We start from the raw sequence: 16785 nt of genomic DNA, 5'->3' as shown, positions 1-16785 counted from the left end.
GGGTTAGCCAAATTGCTCACAAAATGTGAAATATATCAGGTAAAAGGAAGGTCACTTGCTGTGTCAATATTTAAGAGGCAAAACAACCCAAGAACTTGTCAGATACAAATATCACATACCATTAACCTGGAACTTACTCTTAGTGGTCACCTGTATAAAAAGACCACTCCTTTAAAAACTGCAAACTTAACAGTTGACTGATTTCTAGTAATGTTTGTATCTACTAGCACTTGCTCTCTCTATAACAAAACTGGTCAGAACAACTGTACTGCTATACTAACCCCCACAATAATTCCCACACACCTTATGATTTCTTCACATTAAAAGGCAGAATGATGATTACCAACTACAGGAGTTATGACTACTCAAAATGTCAAAAATATAATGTATTGCACACGTTGTATTCATTTACACACGTACACACAATCACTACTAGGAGTTTCTCAGTTCCATCTTGCCTACACTAGTGATGTGTACCTCATCAGGCCCATCAGCTAGTCTTAGTATCCTAGCCCAACTGAACATCTCTGCTAGCAGAGTGTCTCCTGATAAACCTTTAGCTCCATGAGCCTACAATACATGGAGGAGATACATGCTCTAATAATAATACAACTACTTCTAAACCAGTTATACACATAAGGACACAAATATGTTATAAACTACACAATACAAATACTTTGTTGAAGTACATCTCACAGCATGCCTTAATATGTTACAGCTTCAGTGCACATAGAGTCATTACACATTCACAACCAGACAAGATACTCTTAAATGTGGTGACCTGAGAGTGTTACTCTTAACAGTCACATGACACCAATAATTTAGAATAAGAAACGACATTGCGGTATGGTGTAAAGGTAGCCTGAAAAGTGACTATTCACTACCTATCAGGCCCTAACCCTTATTAGTGCTACCTCAGTGGTTCCGATAATATGACATCACTAACAGGAAGGATAAAACAATTAATCACTTTCCTTTCTCTGAATTAACTATTACTAGTAACTGAGAGATAGCAGCTGGTGACAGCATATGTGACTGGATCTACGAAAACCGTTCTTATCGCCCAAGACAGGAAGTTTGATTTATTCACACAAACACAAAGCTTAATGAATGCACTATCAAGTTTCACTGCCACAGTCCACCAGAGTAAAGTGGTCTGCTTTTGCTGGCTGCTTTTCTACACCACGGTGGCGAGCCGTACGAGTGGTCTGGGGTCTTGATGGAGCCCTGGCCAACCAGGAGATGGCTGTGTGTGGCTGTACAGCTCTGTGGTGTTGGACAATGACCTGTGCTGTAAATTTCCTTTCATTTTAGCCAGTTCTGAGCCCTGAATGGCCTATAACTTGGCCTAATTCATCCCAGCACGTCTCTTTTCAATTTTTGAACACCATCTTGCCCGCCTTCCAGGGCCCCCGCCTCCCACCCTTCTGGAGCTCACCTGATACAGACAACCTTGGTTTAAAAACTATCTAAAATGGCGGGAAACTTAGCTGTTCACTATGATCAGGAAGGTAAGAAATTGTTGTGAAACGTGTGAAAATTTGGTATGCGTAGCTACCACCATTGGCCAGCTACAACACACAGAATATTTAAAACCGACGTTTCTCGATACTTTTAAATGGGCGATAAGACCGGTTTTCCCAGAGACAGTCACATATGATGTTAACTACATGTAGTTTGTGTTGATGGTTAGATGACAACAATATGTGCACATTTACAAACCACTCTAATAAAGCAGTTGTGTATTTGAGGGTCAAATGTTCCATAGTTATATATTTTGAGGTGTTTCTTTAGGTGTCAAATGTTACTATGATGTGATTTGTAAATGTATTGAATAATGGTAAGGTGAATCACTGGAATTATGAAATAATAGGATTGAATGGGCACATTCTACTTTTCTCACAGAGTTGTCTGCACACCATCCACAATTATTCTACACATGTTCTACACTACCTGTATGGCTCGGTCTATAACTTGTTGGGCCATCATCGGAGCAACCACCTTAATCATGGCTATCTCCTTCCTAGCTGCCTACAACAGTAACAAGTAGTACACAATGATGATGATGATGATGATGAATATGTACATAATATTACTATACATACTTTGTTGCCAATTGTGTCCATTTGGTGTGCAGCCTTTAGAGTAAGTAACCTGAGAGAAGGAAGAATACAGGCCCTAAATGCATACATGCTGACAAACTTGCACATAGACGATCATGCCATTGAGTTGGTCATTGCAAATTAAATGGTATCAACACTAATTAATCACAAAAACTACTCATGAGAGAAAAGCTTCCTACAAGGCAAGCATGAAATGAATGTTTTGTAAACACTGTCTTTGCATATGTGACCGGATCTTGGAAAACCTACCTTATGGGCACAAACAAACTTTTTGGGAAAACTCAAATGAAAATTTCAATGATTTCTTTAAAATTGATATTTTACACATTCAGATAAAGCAACTATTAAACATCCTTGCTGTGAAGTTTCACACCCATAGCTTCTTTTTCCTAGGAGATATGGATGATTATATCAGACTATGTAGTAATTTTACATGTGTGGGACAACAAGTAACTTACAAATTAGATGATTTGTTCAGGTGTTGAAATGGCTAAAACTTAGTCTTAGACAATGATACATGGCATTTAATTGCACATAAGTACCAAGAATACTTCATTAAACTATCAGAAATGTTTTTAAAAGTATTTTATATGGTAAGAGTGGAATTATTGGTAAACAAAGTGATTTGTCACCATTTGTCACCCTTAATCACTCACAGAACTCAATACATCACCATAAAAGTTAGTTTGTAATGTACAGGACAGAAAATTGGTCATATCTCAGGAATGCTTAAAGATATTAAGCTGAAATTTTAATAAAAGATAGATGAGCACCCAGTACCTCATTTAAGCTATAAAACAGAAAATTGACCAATGTGCCAAAAAGGTAGGTTTTCCAAGATCAGGTCAAACCATAACATCATCAGTAACCATGGTAACAAACACACTAGATGTGACACCAAAATTACAAGGTAAATAATTTTCCTTGTTCTAAACATGTACAACTGAACTATACAACATATTCATCACTAACACATCTCCTGATTGTATTACTGATATCAGTCAGTGAAGGAAGTCACACATGATGTGATGGTGTCCAATTATATAAATTGTTTGTATCACATGCTTCATGCACTTGTGGTATAATAAGATATAGGAAACAGTAATTACACTTGCCATAAAATTTAAAACTCCTACTTAACTATATATCACACCTAGCTTGTTCAATCTCCATTCTGGATTGTGCAATGGATGCTACTATTGTGTCCTGCTCAGCTAACAGTTTACCAAATGCAACCCTCTCCTTCACCCTGCTCTTCATTGCCTCAAGGGCTCGTTCTGCCATACCAATCAGCCTCATACAATGATGAATACGTCCTGGACCAAGTCTGCCCTGGAAGGGTTGTAAATATGAATTGTGTATGTGTGCATGCTATGACAGCAAATACAACCTTATCCTTAAATTACATACATACCTAACGATACACCAGCACATGCACACAACCCTCACCTGAGCTATCTCAAATCCTCTACCTTCACCGAGTAACATGTTCTCCTGAGGTACTCGGACATTTTCAAACAACATTTCAGCATGACCATACGGGGCATCATCATAACCATATACTGTGAGAGGACGAACTATCTTTACACCTGGGGTATCCATGGGAACGAGGATCATTGACTACAAACAACAACATATTAGTGCTACATATTAGGAATAACATTGTGTATGAGTTTGGGTGTATTGGATGTGTAGAACTAAACTTTCAGTTGAAGTTTTGTCACAAATATCACTACCAAGGTATGGCCACAAGCAGCACTGATGGTATCCTAGTTGTACCACTAATAGCAAAATACTGTATTAACATGCTGCACCTTCAATGGTAGCCTCACTTGAGTGGTGCCATAATTGATTTAAAAAATAATAAATTAGGCTTGAACATTGTTGTAGAGTATCAAGTTGTGGCCGAATTTGAATAGTTGCCGCATCATTAATTTTAGGAACTAAGGTTATAAATGCTGTGGTGTTTAATCAAATAAATACAGTAAACCTCTGTGGGTAAGTCAATGTACTACCGGCACCAAGAGCTCATGATATAAAAAATAGTGAGGCCTGAATAAATGCTGGACAAATTTAAACACCATGTTTAAAATAATTTACAGGGAATAACACAGCAAAATTCGTGTACAAATATATACTGTTCTGACTATATTTCAGTAGTGGAACCACAAGTCCAAAAATTACCTCACAAAAACACCACACAGGCCCCAATACAAAATAACGTTAGAGTCACTATTAGAATAGTGGTCTGTTTTGCCTTGGTCTACGGATTACTTGAAGTAGTTGTTTCAATACTGACTAAAGACAGAGTATTAGTGGAACACTATTTTTGCCTATGTAAAAATCCAGTTTTTTAATAGGGACATGAGTTACTATATCATGTACAAACATGCAGACGTATAAATACACATGTGTGATTTAAAAGTACACTCTACACTACCTGTTGCTTGTGTCTGGCAGCAGAAGGATCAGTCTTGCCCATGAAGATACAGATATCACATTTAGGATGAACAGCTCCTGATATCCACCACTTGTGACCATTAAGCACATAGTGGTCCCCATCATGACATATCTCAGACTGGATGTTGGTAGCATCACTTGATGCCACGGCTGGTTCTGTCATGGCAAAACAAGATCTTATCTCTCCATTGAGGAGTGGAGTGAGCCATCGAGCCTGATGAGTAACAACGTGAACAGCACTAATTTCATGCAGCATTTATTAAATATATAATGCGCAGTATGTAGGGCAGTAAAATAGTCAAAATCAAACTTTCTTATAATTTCTCTCTCTACACTACAGTATAATCAAAAATTTCACATATTTAAAACACTACTAAACATTATAATTATTTTATTTGTGTAAATATAGTGGAACTTCACCTATCCAAATTACTGGAGACCTCAGATAACAAAAAATCCCATTATTGTGTGCTTTTAAAAAAACAATGTAGCTAACAAGATTGAAATTAACAAAATTTTCAATACACTGAATTTCAACTATTATAACAGAACAACACTCATAACTCTCATCCAATTAACCAGTTCCACTGTACAGTATACACTAAAAGTTACACACTACCTTCATGAACACTACAATACCTTCTGCTCATCACTCCCATACTTCACTAACACTTCCATGTTGCCAGTGTCTGGAGCATTACAGTTGAACACCTCAGGGGCTAAATTCGGGGACTTCCCCATCACTTCACACAAGTGAGCATACTCTAGATTAGTTAGTCCAGCACCATAGCAACCATCAGGATCTGTCTCCAAAGGAAGGAACAAATTCCATAATCCTTGACCATGAGCTTCTGACTGGAGTAGTAGAGGAATGATATAGTACCATGTATCATGTACATTAGCTCTGGTCTAGTATACTAGTAAACTTTTTCTTGCTACAGTATAAACATGTGGCTGTGACTGCTTTATTAGTGTGTCTACTGCGATTGTGCAGCTAATGCCTGTTAGATCATTAAGGATGGCATTCTCCCAGCTCTGGTCATTAAGGGCATGTGGTATGTTCAGATTGTTTAAGGCCATTGTCCCATACATGTATCTACTTCTTATGTGACATCTAAATATGCTCCTCTAAGGAAAGTGTCAGTACAGAAAATTAATGCTTAGTATGGTTTCCATGCATGAAGAAGATGACCATGTAATTGAATATAACAAAACACAGAATTAAGGCAGCAGGCACAGGAAAAGTACCTGAGGAATAGTATGTAGTGTTTTGCAGAGCATTTTTCTGTGCTATAAAACACTCAGTAGAATTATGCATAACATTTTACTGAAACAAACCACAGTAATATAGTGCAAACAATTTCACAGGACATTAAACAGTACTGGGGAATATAGTATAAAATACTACATGATATTTCATTGTGGAATTATGACAAAAGAATATTGCGAGTAATTCCACAATATATTCTCACTTTACAAATAGTGATATAATGACTATAAAATAGTGTACTTTATTTCACAGCAAATTTTAGTGCATTGTAAAATGCTTTGTAGAATTCTATTACCGCATGTATGTGTTCATCTGATCATGAGGCTTTGAATATTAATTATCTTTACAACATCAATACACACAGAGCTATAATTATATAATTATTTATTATAGTAGTTCATCCAACTTGCATGGACTGTGGTAGTATGCAAATCATCGTGGACTTGTGATTTCATCACTGATTAAAGACTGGGTGTATAGGGCTGTGATGAACCAACAGCAGCAAAGCACCTTTGTATAAGCTGCCATGCACAATCCAATCCAAAGTAAATGATCACTAAACAATGTGCATGCTACTGCATGTGGACAGTCACCAACCGAAAAGTGTTCTGAAACTTCACAAGATGGTAAATATTCAACCTTCCATTCAAATCCTAATATGAGTATATTCCAAAAAGCATCAGCTTTTATAGAAAGTAACATGATTCTAGCATATGTGCATGGCATTGCATTGAATGAACAACTGAATGCAATCATGAGAGTGTATAAGTATGCACACAAAACATGATTGTTTGATCAGGTACTATCACCATTAGCTACAATTGTTGGCTTTTGTCCACACCATAGTCAACTTCAGACATTGCTGTCAAGTATGGCCATGGATATTATATGCTACCTATGGTATGGCATACTGACTGGTTATGTTGCATGGTTGATTTCTTGGTTCTCCAAATCGTCAGTCTTAGAATGGTGATAAAGACTCGTGTAAAAGTACTTTCTATTGGTGTTAGTATTGTAGTGATGTGATCCCTACACACACCATGTCCACTTGCCTCATCTACAATAAATAATCAGGTCATAGACAGAGATGATCTGTACGCATGCGCACAGAGCATACATGTATTCCGAGATGTATTCTTGTGAAACTTCTTCCTGTTTTCATTTCTAAACACTCTGAAATGTCTCTGCACGGACTGAAAACATCTTGCTGTTTGCATAAACCATCACCAAAGGCTTCCAGAACGACGAACTTCCGAGAGTCGAGCAATTCACGTGATCGTCACCATGACAGTAACCACGTGATAGAAACGGCGGGAGCTCAGTTCAAACTGATGAAGACGTGGACGTCGTGCAGGATGTTTGAGAGAAGGCCTAAGCTTCACGAGGGTATTCTTTTAAGTCTGGGCGTTTTGATGGCATAAGTAAAGGAGATGCTATAGTTCTTCAGTGATGCCAGCCGGGATAAAACTGGCGGCACCAGAGAGGTAAGTTGCAATTGTGACTGAACGATGCGATTTAATCTAATTTTTATGCATACATGCACTTTCATTTGTATAACTGAAAATTTATTGTTAATGGTAGCCCTATAGAATGGCTGCCATTGAAGTAACACAACAGGTGAGGTGATAGCTAGCTAATGCCTAACTTGTATGGTTGTCGAATGTAAAAATTTCAGGTTGTAGTGTTGGCTAACCAACTTAAGGATCCACTTCATCTGGTAAGCAAGCACATCAGTTCCTATTATTGTGTATGCATAGTATGTCATTGTAGTGAGTCAAAATAAAATCTATTTGGTGTGGGTGTACAAAAACCAGAAGAATGCTTTGATCTGGAGTGTATTTGAAACTATTGAAGTGTGTAGATGTTCCATCGAAGGAGTCTCCGTCAATTAATTTGTTGATGTTCCATTGAAGGAGTCTCCGTCAATTAATTTGTTGATGTTCCATTGAAGGAGTCTCCGTCAAATAATAATTTATACCCAAATGAGTGTTCTGAATAAAAAATCTAGAACAAAGGAAGGATTTCAGTGCAAAAAATGGTTGTCTAAACTTTGTGAGTTATTATTTAATTATATGCACAGCTGATTATATTATTATACTGCAGGGAAGAGCTATATTTCTGAGGCTATGGCCAATTTGCTGAAGATTTTTTATTCGAGCCACGCATTTGTAACAATTGGGATTTGTATGTGGAGAATTCTTCGGATGATCCAGATGGAACATTGTTGACTACTAAACAGACGAAACATTTGTTGATGATTACTAAACAGACGGAATGCTTGTTGATTTCTTCACAGATGGAACATTTGTTGTTGATCTCTTCACAGATGGAACATTTGTTGTTGATCACTAAACAGACGGAACATAATTTTATGTTGATCACTAAATTTGTTGATCACTAAGCAGATAGAACATTTGTTGAACACTAAACAGACGGAACATTTGTTGATCACTAAACAGATGGAACATTTGTTGATCACTAAACAGATGGAACATTTGTTGATCACTAAACAGATGGAACATTTGTTGATCACTAAACAGATGGAACATTTGTTGATCACTAAACAGATGGAACATTTGTTGATCACTAAACAGATGGAACATTTGTTGATCACTAAACAGATGGAACATTTGTTGATCACTAAACAGATGGAACATTTGTTGATCACTAAACAGATGGAACATTTGTTGATCACTAAACAGACAGAACATTTGTTGAACACTAAATGGACAGAAATTTGTTGAACACTAAACAGACGGAACATTTGTTGAACACTAAACAGACAGAACATTTGTTGATCACTAAACAGATGGAACATTTGTTGATCACTAAACAGACAGAACATTTGTTGAACACTAAATGGACAGAAATTTGTTGAACACTAAACAGACGGAACATTTGTTGATCACTAAACAGACGGAACATTTGTTGATCACTAAACAGATGGAACATTTGTTGATCACTAAACAGACAGAACATTTGTTGAACACTAAATGGACAGAAATTTGTTGATCACTAAACAGACAGAACATTTGTTGAACACTAAACAGACGGAACATTTGTTGAACACTAAACAGACAGAACATTTGTTGAACACTAAACAGATGGAACATTTGTTGAACACTAAATGGACAGAAATTTGTTGATCACTAAACAGACAGAACATTTGTTGAACACTAAACAGACAGAACATTTGTTGAACACTAAACAGACAGAACATTTGTTGAACACTAAACAGACAGAACATTTGTTGATCACTAAACAGATGGAACATTTGTTGATCACTAAACAGACAGAACATTTGTTGAACACTAAACAGACAGAACATTTGTTGAACACTAAACAGACAGAACATTTGTTGAACACTAAACAGACAGAACATTTGTTGAACACTAAACAGACAGAACATTTGTTGAACACTAAACAGACAGAACATTTGTTGAACACTAAACAGACAGAACATTTGTTGATCACTAAACAGATGGAACATTTGTTGATCACTAAACAGACAGAACATTTGTTGATCACTAAACAGACAGAACATTTGTTGAACACTAAACAGACAGAACATTTGTTGAACACTAAATGGACAGAAATTTGTTGATCACTAAACAGACAGAACATTTGTTGAACACTAAACAGACAGAACATTTGTTGATCACTAAACAGACAGAACATTTGTTGATCACTAAATGGACAGAAATTTGTTGATCACTAAACAGACAGAACATTTGTTGAACACTAAATGGACAGAAATTTGTTGATCACTAAACAGACAGAACATTTGTTGAACACTAAACAGACAGAACATTTGTTGAACACTAAACAGACAGAACATTTGTTGATCACTAAACAGACAGAACATTTGTTGATCACTAAATGGACAGAAATTTGTTGATCACTAAACAGACAGAACATTTGTTGAACACTAAACAGACGGAACATTTGTTGAACACTAAACAGACAGAACATTTGTTGAACACTAAATGGACAGAAATTTGTTGAACACTATACAGACGGAACATTTGTTGAACACTAAACAGATGGAACATTTGTTGATCACTAAACAGACAGAACATTTGTTGAACACTAAATGGACAGAAATTTGTTGAACACTATACAGACGGAACATTTGTTGATCACTAAACAGATGGAAATTTGTTGATCACTAAACAGACAGAACATTTGCTAATCACTAAACAGACAGAACATTTGTTGATCACTAAACAGACAGAACATTTGTTGAACACTAAACAGATGGAATTTGTTGAACACTAAACAGATGGAACATTTGTTGAACACTAAACAGACAGAACATTTGTTGATCACTAAACAGATAGAACATTTGTTGATCACTTAACAGACAGAACATATGATTACTAAAGGACAGGACTATAGCTATGTACTGATGCAGGACATGTTGTATTACTGTATGCTTTTAGTTTTGGTTGTATTTTTGTAAGTTTTTTGTGTCATGAAAAATTATAACAAAATTAGTAGTAAAACTGCAATGGGGAATTCTTCAATGGTTTTATAGAAAATTTAACAAATGAAATACAATAAGTTTGTCAGATGATTTGTGATAAGATTCACAGAAAAATACATTGCAAATTCTATAAACAATTCTACAATAAGTATCACAATAGATTCCTTAGGTGATATTACTTGCTATAGTGTATTCAATTGGCCAACAATTCCATAGAGTATGTGGATAGTCATATTTGTTGTAAAATCTTGCATATTATTTATCAGTAACTTTTCCTGTGAGGTACTCAGCGGAACCAGAAAGGGCATGTGCCACCAGTGAGTATGTTATTGCGGCATGCAATGGTGGCTGTGTGCTGTTTTGTTTCCTTGTGACTGTGGTCAGGCTGGCAGGCAGGCGGACCAAAAATCAGGTTATGGCTATGTTAAAAAATTCTACATCTGGCAGTCTGTATAGGTGATTTCTTGTCATGCACCTAGGATGGTTATAACAACAGTGTTCATTTTATTCAACTACTGACACTGTGGCTGCAAACAAGAAGTTGCTGTTTCATTCCTCTTACCTGTACTTGCATTAGTACTCATTAAGTCCTGGTATGTGCCGACCTTATACTGTTGAGATTTTCACCCATGAAACAATTAATCTAAACAGTACTACTGTACTTTTTGATTAGGTTGGTATGAAGTCTCAAACTGATTCAACATGATCAAGGCTATACCCGGTAAGATTTACAGAGACAGTCATGTTTGTACACACAGTATATGCCATAATCAAAGCTACTACATCACACAATCACTTACTGTACATGGTAACAGGGAAACACTCACAATACAACACTTTCCCTTTAAATTGATGACAGAAGGAAATATTATGAGACACAACAACAGAGAGATGACTCAAACATTATCTTAACTGGTCCATGATTCATAAGCAGCATACTCCCTGGTATACAGATGTTTCCTGTTCCACTGAACAGTTCACAGGACAGCAAAGTTTACCCATAAAACAATAATGAATGGAACACTCTTTCCTTCAACAAATCATATTAGAACACACACACACACACACACACACACACACACACACACACACACACACACACACACACACACACACACACACACACTGGTACCTTTAGTTGTTCTATTTTAGGATTCACAGTCCACTTAGTGTCATGGTTGTCATAGTAATTACCTACTTCTTGTTCCAGTGGTATAATCTTGTTATCCACAAACTCCTTCAACTGATGATGTAACTGCTGGATCCTGGAGGGGAATTGAGTGATGTCTCCCATTAGTAGACCTGTCATACAGTAGAGGATGATGATGATACAGACACAAACACTGAATACGCAACAGAAGTCAGTAAAGGTGTAAGTACTTCATGACCTCATTAATAGGACCATAGTGACCAAGTTGAGTAGGTCCCAATCATAGGTTAAGATTACAGTAGTTTCAAGCCACGCATAGTGTGTGAGTGTGGAGAAAAACATCTGGATCATTCATTAGTACTTTGTTGGCAAGCGCAATGCAATTTCATGATGATTTCAACAAGAAGAATATAACAGTTGAGTGGTAGTACATCATTTTACATGCCAACTGTTTTGATTAGCTCTACCAGCAGTGTTGATCAAAAGTGGTGAATGCTACCAGAGGGGTATATTTGACGTCCATGCACACTAAGAAAAAACAGCTGGCTGGCTTGTGCAGTTGCTACTACTATGATGTATAAGTACACAATACACTTGCTACATACCTGTAGTAGGAGGGGCTGCTGTAGTGGAGTAGCTTCTTCTACCTCTAGGGTGTGTGGCTGCTGGTGCAGCAGACTGTGCAAAATGCCATGCCCTATTTGCCATCCCTTCTGCCATCAAACCAACTGCCTCAGCATTATCAGCACTAGACTGAGCTGTGTAATAACGACAGCAACTACATTATACTATAAGTACTGTACATGTTTTAAGTTAGCATACACATACACATATAATTTGTGATCATCAATAGGTGTCCCAGTCATCAAGAAGTCAAGGTTAACCTGATCAACAACATGGTCACTTCGTATTCAAGTAACATAGCAACAAGTCACTCAGTTGGCAAACACTCTAATAGAACATACACTAAATACCAAAACATTATGTAAGTTCATTTTGATTGTATCCCACTAGCAAAAAAATCCTGCCAATCAGGTCAGCCATAACAGTTCAATGATTTCTCTCTTTTTTTGTTATTGCTTTTCATGGATTGAAGACAGCTTAGTCAGCTACTCATCCATCTGTAATCACTTTTACTGTTGGCGTGAAAACCATGACTGCCATGCATAGTCATCACTATAAGCCCCATTTCACCATAACAGCTGCATTTTTTTGATTGAGAATCACACCGTTGCAAACAACACAAAGTAGAACTGAAACATGTATCGTGCTTTGTCACGCCTCTTCCTCTACTTTTGTACAGACGCTATTGGCTCATGTGAAATTCTTTCAGTGTTTGTGCAATACTATTGCGAATTCATGTGGGCTTGTCCTATCCCCCCTGCAATTCAATAATATGTCACAAAATCTCACCACAAAATGTATCCTTCTATGTTACTGCACATTGTACATGTATAGTTACAATGACTTACCTTGTAAAGATCTCTTGTAGACACCCTGCAGTATAGCTGCTATCCTGAAGAAGGTGAACGCCATGTAGGTTTTCCAGTTGGACACATCAGAGGTACCAGTCAGCTTGCAGTATCTCTGTAACAATTCATCTTCTGAAGGTAATCCCATGTCCTGTACATCACTTCCACTTAACCCCTTCAGTGCAGGATGATGAGGCTCCAGGTAATATGGCATACAACAGTAAGCCAGGTCACTAAGGGGATCACCAAGTGTGGATAGTTCCCAGTCTAGTATAGCAACAACCTCTGGTTGATTGTGGTCAAATAACAGATTGTCAATACGATAATCACCATGAACTACAGTAGTTCTAGTGTGGTCTGGTATATTGTTGGGTAACCATCTCATTATCTTGTCCATGGCTGGTATATCATGAGTCTTGCTGGCTTCATATTGCTTTGACCAACGTTCAGTTTGTCGTTGAATGTAATTCCCATGTTTCCCAAAGTCACTAAGATTAACTTTCTCAATGTCTACAGCATGTATTGCAGCTAGTACATCTATCATGGCAAAGTAGATATCTCTTCTCTTCTCCTTGTCTATTTCCTCAAGTGAAGGATTTTTAAACAACCTACCAGACACGTATTCCATGATATAAAATGGAGTCCCGAGCACACTGGGGTCCTCACACAATGAGCACAGAGGAGGAATAGGTACATGAGCACTCTTCATTGCCTGCATCACTCGATACTCTCTCTCCACTGCATGAGCTGATGGTAACAGTTTACCTGGTGGCTTCTTCCTCAAAACTAAATCTTTACCTGCATATGAGATGTAGTAAGTGGGGTTTGATTGTCCATGTTTGAACACCTTAACAACTGGATGATGTCTGCCTTTTAAATCATATCTCTCCTCAAGATAGGATTGTAATGAAGAGACCGACAGTTGTTGTTTCTCCTTGGGAGCAGTGGTGCCAGGGATTACTAGTTTCACACCTGTTTTCTCTTCTAATACTTTGAGAGCTGCTGTTACATCATTCTCATCCACTTTAATGGTCTCCATGTTAAACAAGTCAGTGGCTGGTTTTAGGTTACTACCAATATCATCTAGGAACACTGTCTCCTTCCCTTCAACCCCTAACTGGTCCAGGAGTATCTTGAATATCTCTGGGTCTGGCTTCTTTACACCAAGCTTAGCTGACTCCAATATCTGCAGCGTACAATATAATACACAAGTAAATACATCCTAGACGTTTATACACCCCAGGTACACTTTTCAAAATATAATACAACTACGTTCATTTTCTTTCTACAGCAATGAACACTTAAGAAATTATTCACTGTGCTATTACTATATGGGCTATGCAGTACTTACACTACTTTTTAGATACCACCCACGCAAAGTGTACAATACCAAACGCTGACTTGACAGAAAAATCTTAACAAAGATGTTAGGTCCCATCTTCATACATTTTATGTAGCAAAAACAGGTATAAATTCTAAGTGTCCCAGGTTTGACTGCATGCAAATAAACTTCCACAGCTTACAAAAATAACTAACTGGGGTTAGTACAAACAGTAGGCTCTAGGGACCAAGGACCTGGTACCCAACTTTTATTAGAATTTTATATCCTGTACAATGTTTATACATTCTATACTTGTACTATCCGTCATGGTGTTTAGTTTGCATGGCCAGACTACTTCTTCACTGTCACGGTGCCTCAAAGAAATTATAACTGGAAAAGGTCCAGATTGCTTAGCATAGATCACTCATTCTTCACACAGGGGTATTAACAAAATTATAAACGAATTCTAGCATGTCTTCACCCTTCGTGTGCCACTTGAAACACAAAGTCTGTCAAGCTGCTTGTGTAACCTGCAGCGATCACTAACCTGGAATAGTTGTTAACACAAGTTTCTGAACTTAGTAGCTGGCAACAAAAGAAACTAGCATGCTCATCATTGAGTGGCCTATGCTAACTGGTCAACTGCCAGACCAGACCTCCAGACCAGACCTCCAGGGGCACTTATAATTTGTGATGGAGAAAAAGAAGCAAGACTAACACTGTGACTTGTAGAGATATCTAGTACAAATACATAATTAAACATTGTGATTTGTGACATAAATAAATTTCAAGAAAAGTTGTGTCTCCACTGATCCCTAGATCCTCATTCCCTGCAGATCTCTATACCAACTACCCTGTCACAACAAACAGAATTGACAAACACTATAGTTACCTTATCAAATACTTCATTCAATTCAGATGGTAACCAGGTTGTCCCATCTTTCTCTTTGAAGTTGTTAGTTAAGATGGCAACCTTGATATCATGACCAGACAACACCCTAGCTGCATCCAACACTTCTCGATGTAGAGTAGTGACTGATTGTCTTAGACGACACATCAAGTCATCAACCACTGAAGGATTAAGGGGTATATCCCATTGTTGTTTATATTCTTCTGCAAATAATGATGGAAAATCTGCTACTGTGATTTCTCCTCTTTCCAGCTTTGAAAAGCTTCCATTAGAACCAGCTGCTTTAATGGTGTCTTGAATTGATCTCTCCTTGAGATTTTGCTCTTTTTCAACTTGTCTGAACAATGGAAACGGGCTGAGAGCTGCAACACCACCCAGATCAAACACAACAGCTTTGGGGGACCGTCTGTGGAGGTTGGTTGTGGTTGCTACACCTCTACTCCGCTCTAGCCAAAACCAATTTCTCCAGCTGCAAACAGTAGTATTAAATCGTCCACGTAATTGTCTTGCACATAACATGATCGGAACCCAGCTCAGATGAAGGTAAAGGTACACATCAGATTCTTAATTTGGATCACAGTAGGCAATGATACACTCGAGGATACACTGCACCTTGACTTAGTTCCCATATAATGCACAACGTTTTTTTTTCAGCCGCCCACGCACTTGTTACGCAAAAATCACGTGCTTTAGCGAGTGAGCCCGGTAGGGACCCGCCGATTATGCTGGCATAATCATGAGCATAATAGGTGCCTGAAAGCATTGAGCATAATGCTAGCATAATAGGAAGAATATTTGTGTAATAGTATGAATTCTTGCTTATCAAAATAGCTATCACAGAAAGATCGATATACTCTAATAGAACAGTCAGTAACTCTAATAGAACAATCACATAGCTGACTGTTCTATTAGAGTATATCGATCTTTTCTGTGATATACATTTTGACAAGTACGTTTGTGCTTCAGCCACTTATTGATTTATCCGTAAAATGGAAATTATTAGCAGAGCATGAGAACTGAGGCATAAATAATTGGGCATAATTTGAGCATAATGGGTAAGTATTGAGCATAACTTTAAGCATAATGGGTAAATTTTTGAGCAGTGCAGCATAGCATAATAGGTGAAATTATGAGCATAATCGGCGGGTCCCTAGAGCCCGGCTTGCATGTTGCCACCATCCTAAGTAAGGACCACCCCACATATTTATGTGTAATAGCTACTCACATTAATTTTTCTTGTACTATATACTGGAAACCAGTTCATGTTTATATTAGCTAATTGTTTGCTAACTTTGCCATAGCTCATGATGGTGTTGACTACACATACTGTCATGTCTTGTTAGGCTATGATAAGACTGCAACAGATTACAGCTAGGTCATTAATGCACATGGTTGTTGTGCTCTGATCAATTAAGGGCGTAGCTGTCATGCAATAATTTTGTAGTTCCTATAAAGTTACAGGTTTCTGACTCCCTGCTTCACAGGCTTACTGTTAGCCTCCTTGCCAGGTCCCTAGAGGGATAGTTGTCTAATAAATATAAAAGCAGCTACAACAGCTGGGTATCTTAAGGTTTCCATGCACTGCAAAAATAA

At 37.6% G+C, this 16785-nt stretch overlaps 1 protein-coding gene and 1 long non-coding RNA gene across 4 annotated transcripts; one reads left to right on the top strand and one right to left on the bottom strand.

Annotated features, from left to right (window-relative positions):
* Positions 1-310: 310 nt before the first annotated feature.
* Positions 311-15836, bottom strand: LOC136244203 (acyl-CoA dehydrogenase family member 10-like). Its single transcript, XM_066035747.1, has 11 exons — positions 15175-15836; positions 12962-14147; positions 12095-12247; positions 11472-11641; positions 5223-5438; positions 4564-4797; positions 3573-3743; positions 3277-3455; positions 2106-2154; positions 1954-2031; positions 311-570 (listed from the first exon to the last, which is right to left on the bottom strand). Exons 1-11 carry the CDS (start codon positions 15709-15711, stop codon positions 433-435), a joined length of 3111 nt encoding a protein of 1036 aa, XP_065891819.1. The 5' UTR covers positions 15712-15836; the 3' UTR covers positions 311-432.
* Positions 6517-8273, top strand: LOC136244204 (uncharacterized). 3 transcript variants are annotated; one of them, XR_010695090.1, is made up of 4 exons: positions 6517-7337; positions 7443-7570; positions 7624-7905; positions 7957-8273. It is a non-coding gene; the product is annotated as an uncharacterized lncRNA (long non-coding RNA). The 3 variants fall into 3 exon arrangements; XR_010695089.1 differs by having other exon boundaries at positions 7435-7570; XR_010695088.1 differs by having other exon boundaries at positions 6517-7570.
* Positions 15837-16785: the final 949 nt, after the last annotated feature.

The sequence above is a fragment of the Dysidea avara genome, chromosome 14, assembly GCF_963678975.1.
Source record: "Dysidea avara chromosome 14, odDysAvar1.4, whole genome shotgun sequence".
NCBI lineage: Eukaryota > Metazoa > Porifera > Demospongiae > Dictyoceratida > Dysideidae > Dysidea > Dysidea avara.
Note: the sequence above shows the minus strand (reverse complement) of the source record. Positions and strands in the feature narration are given on the sequence as shown.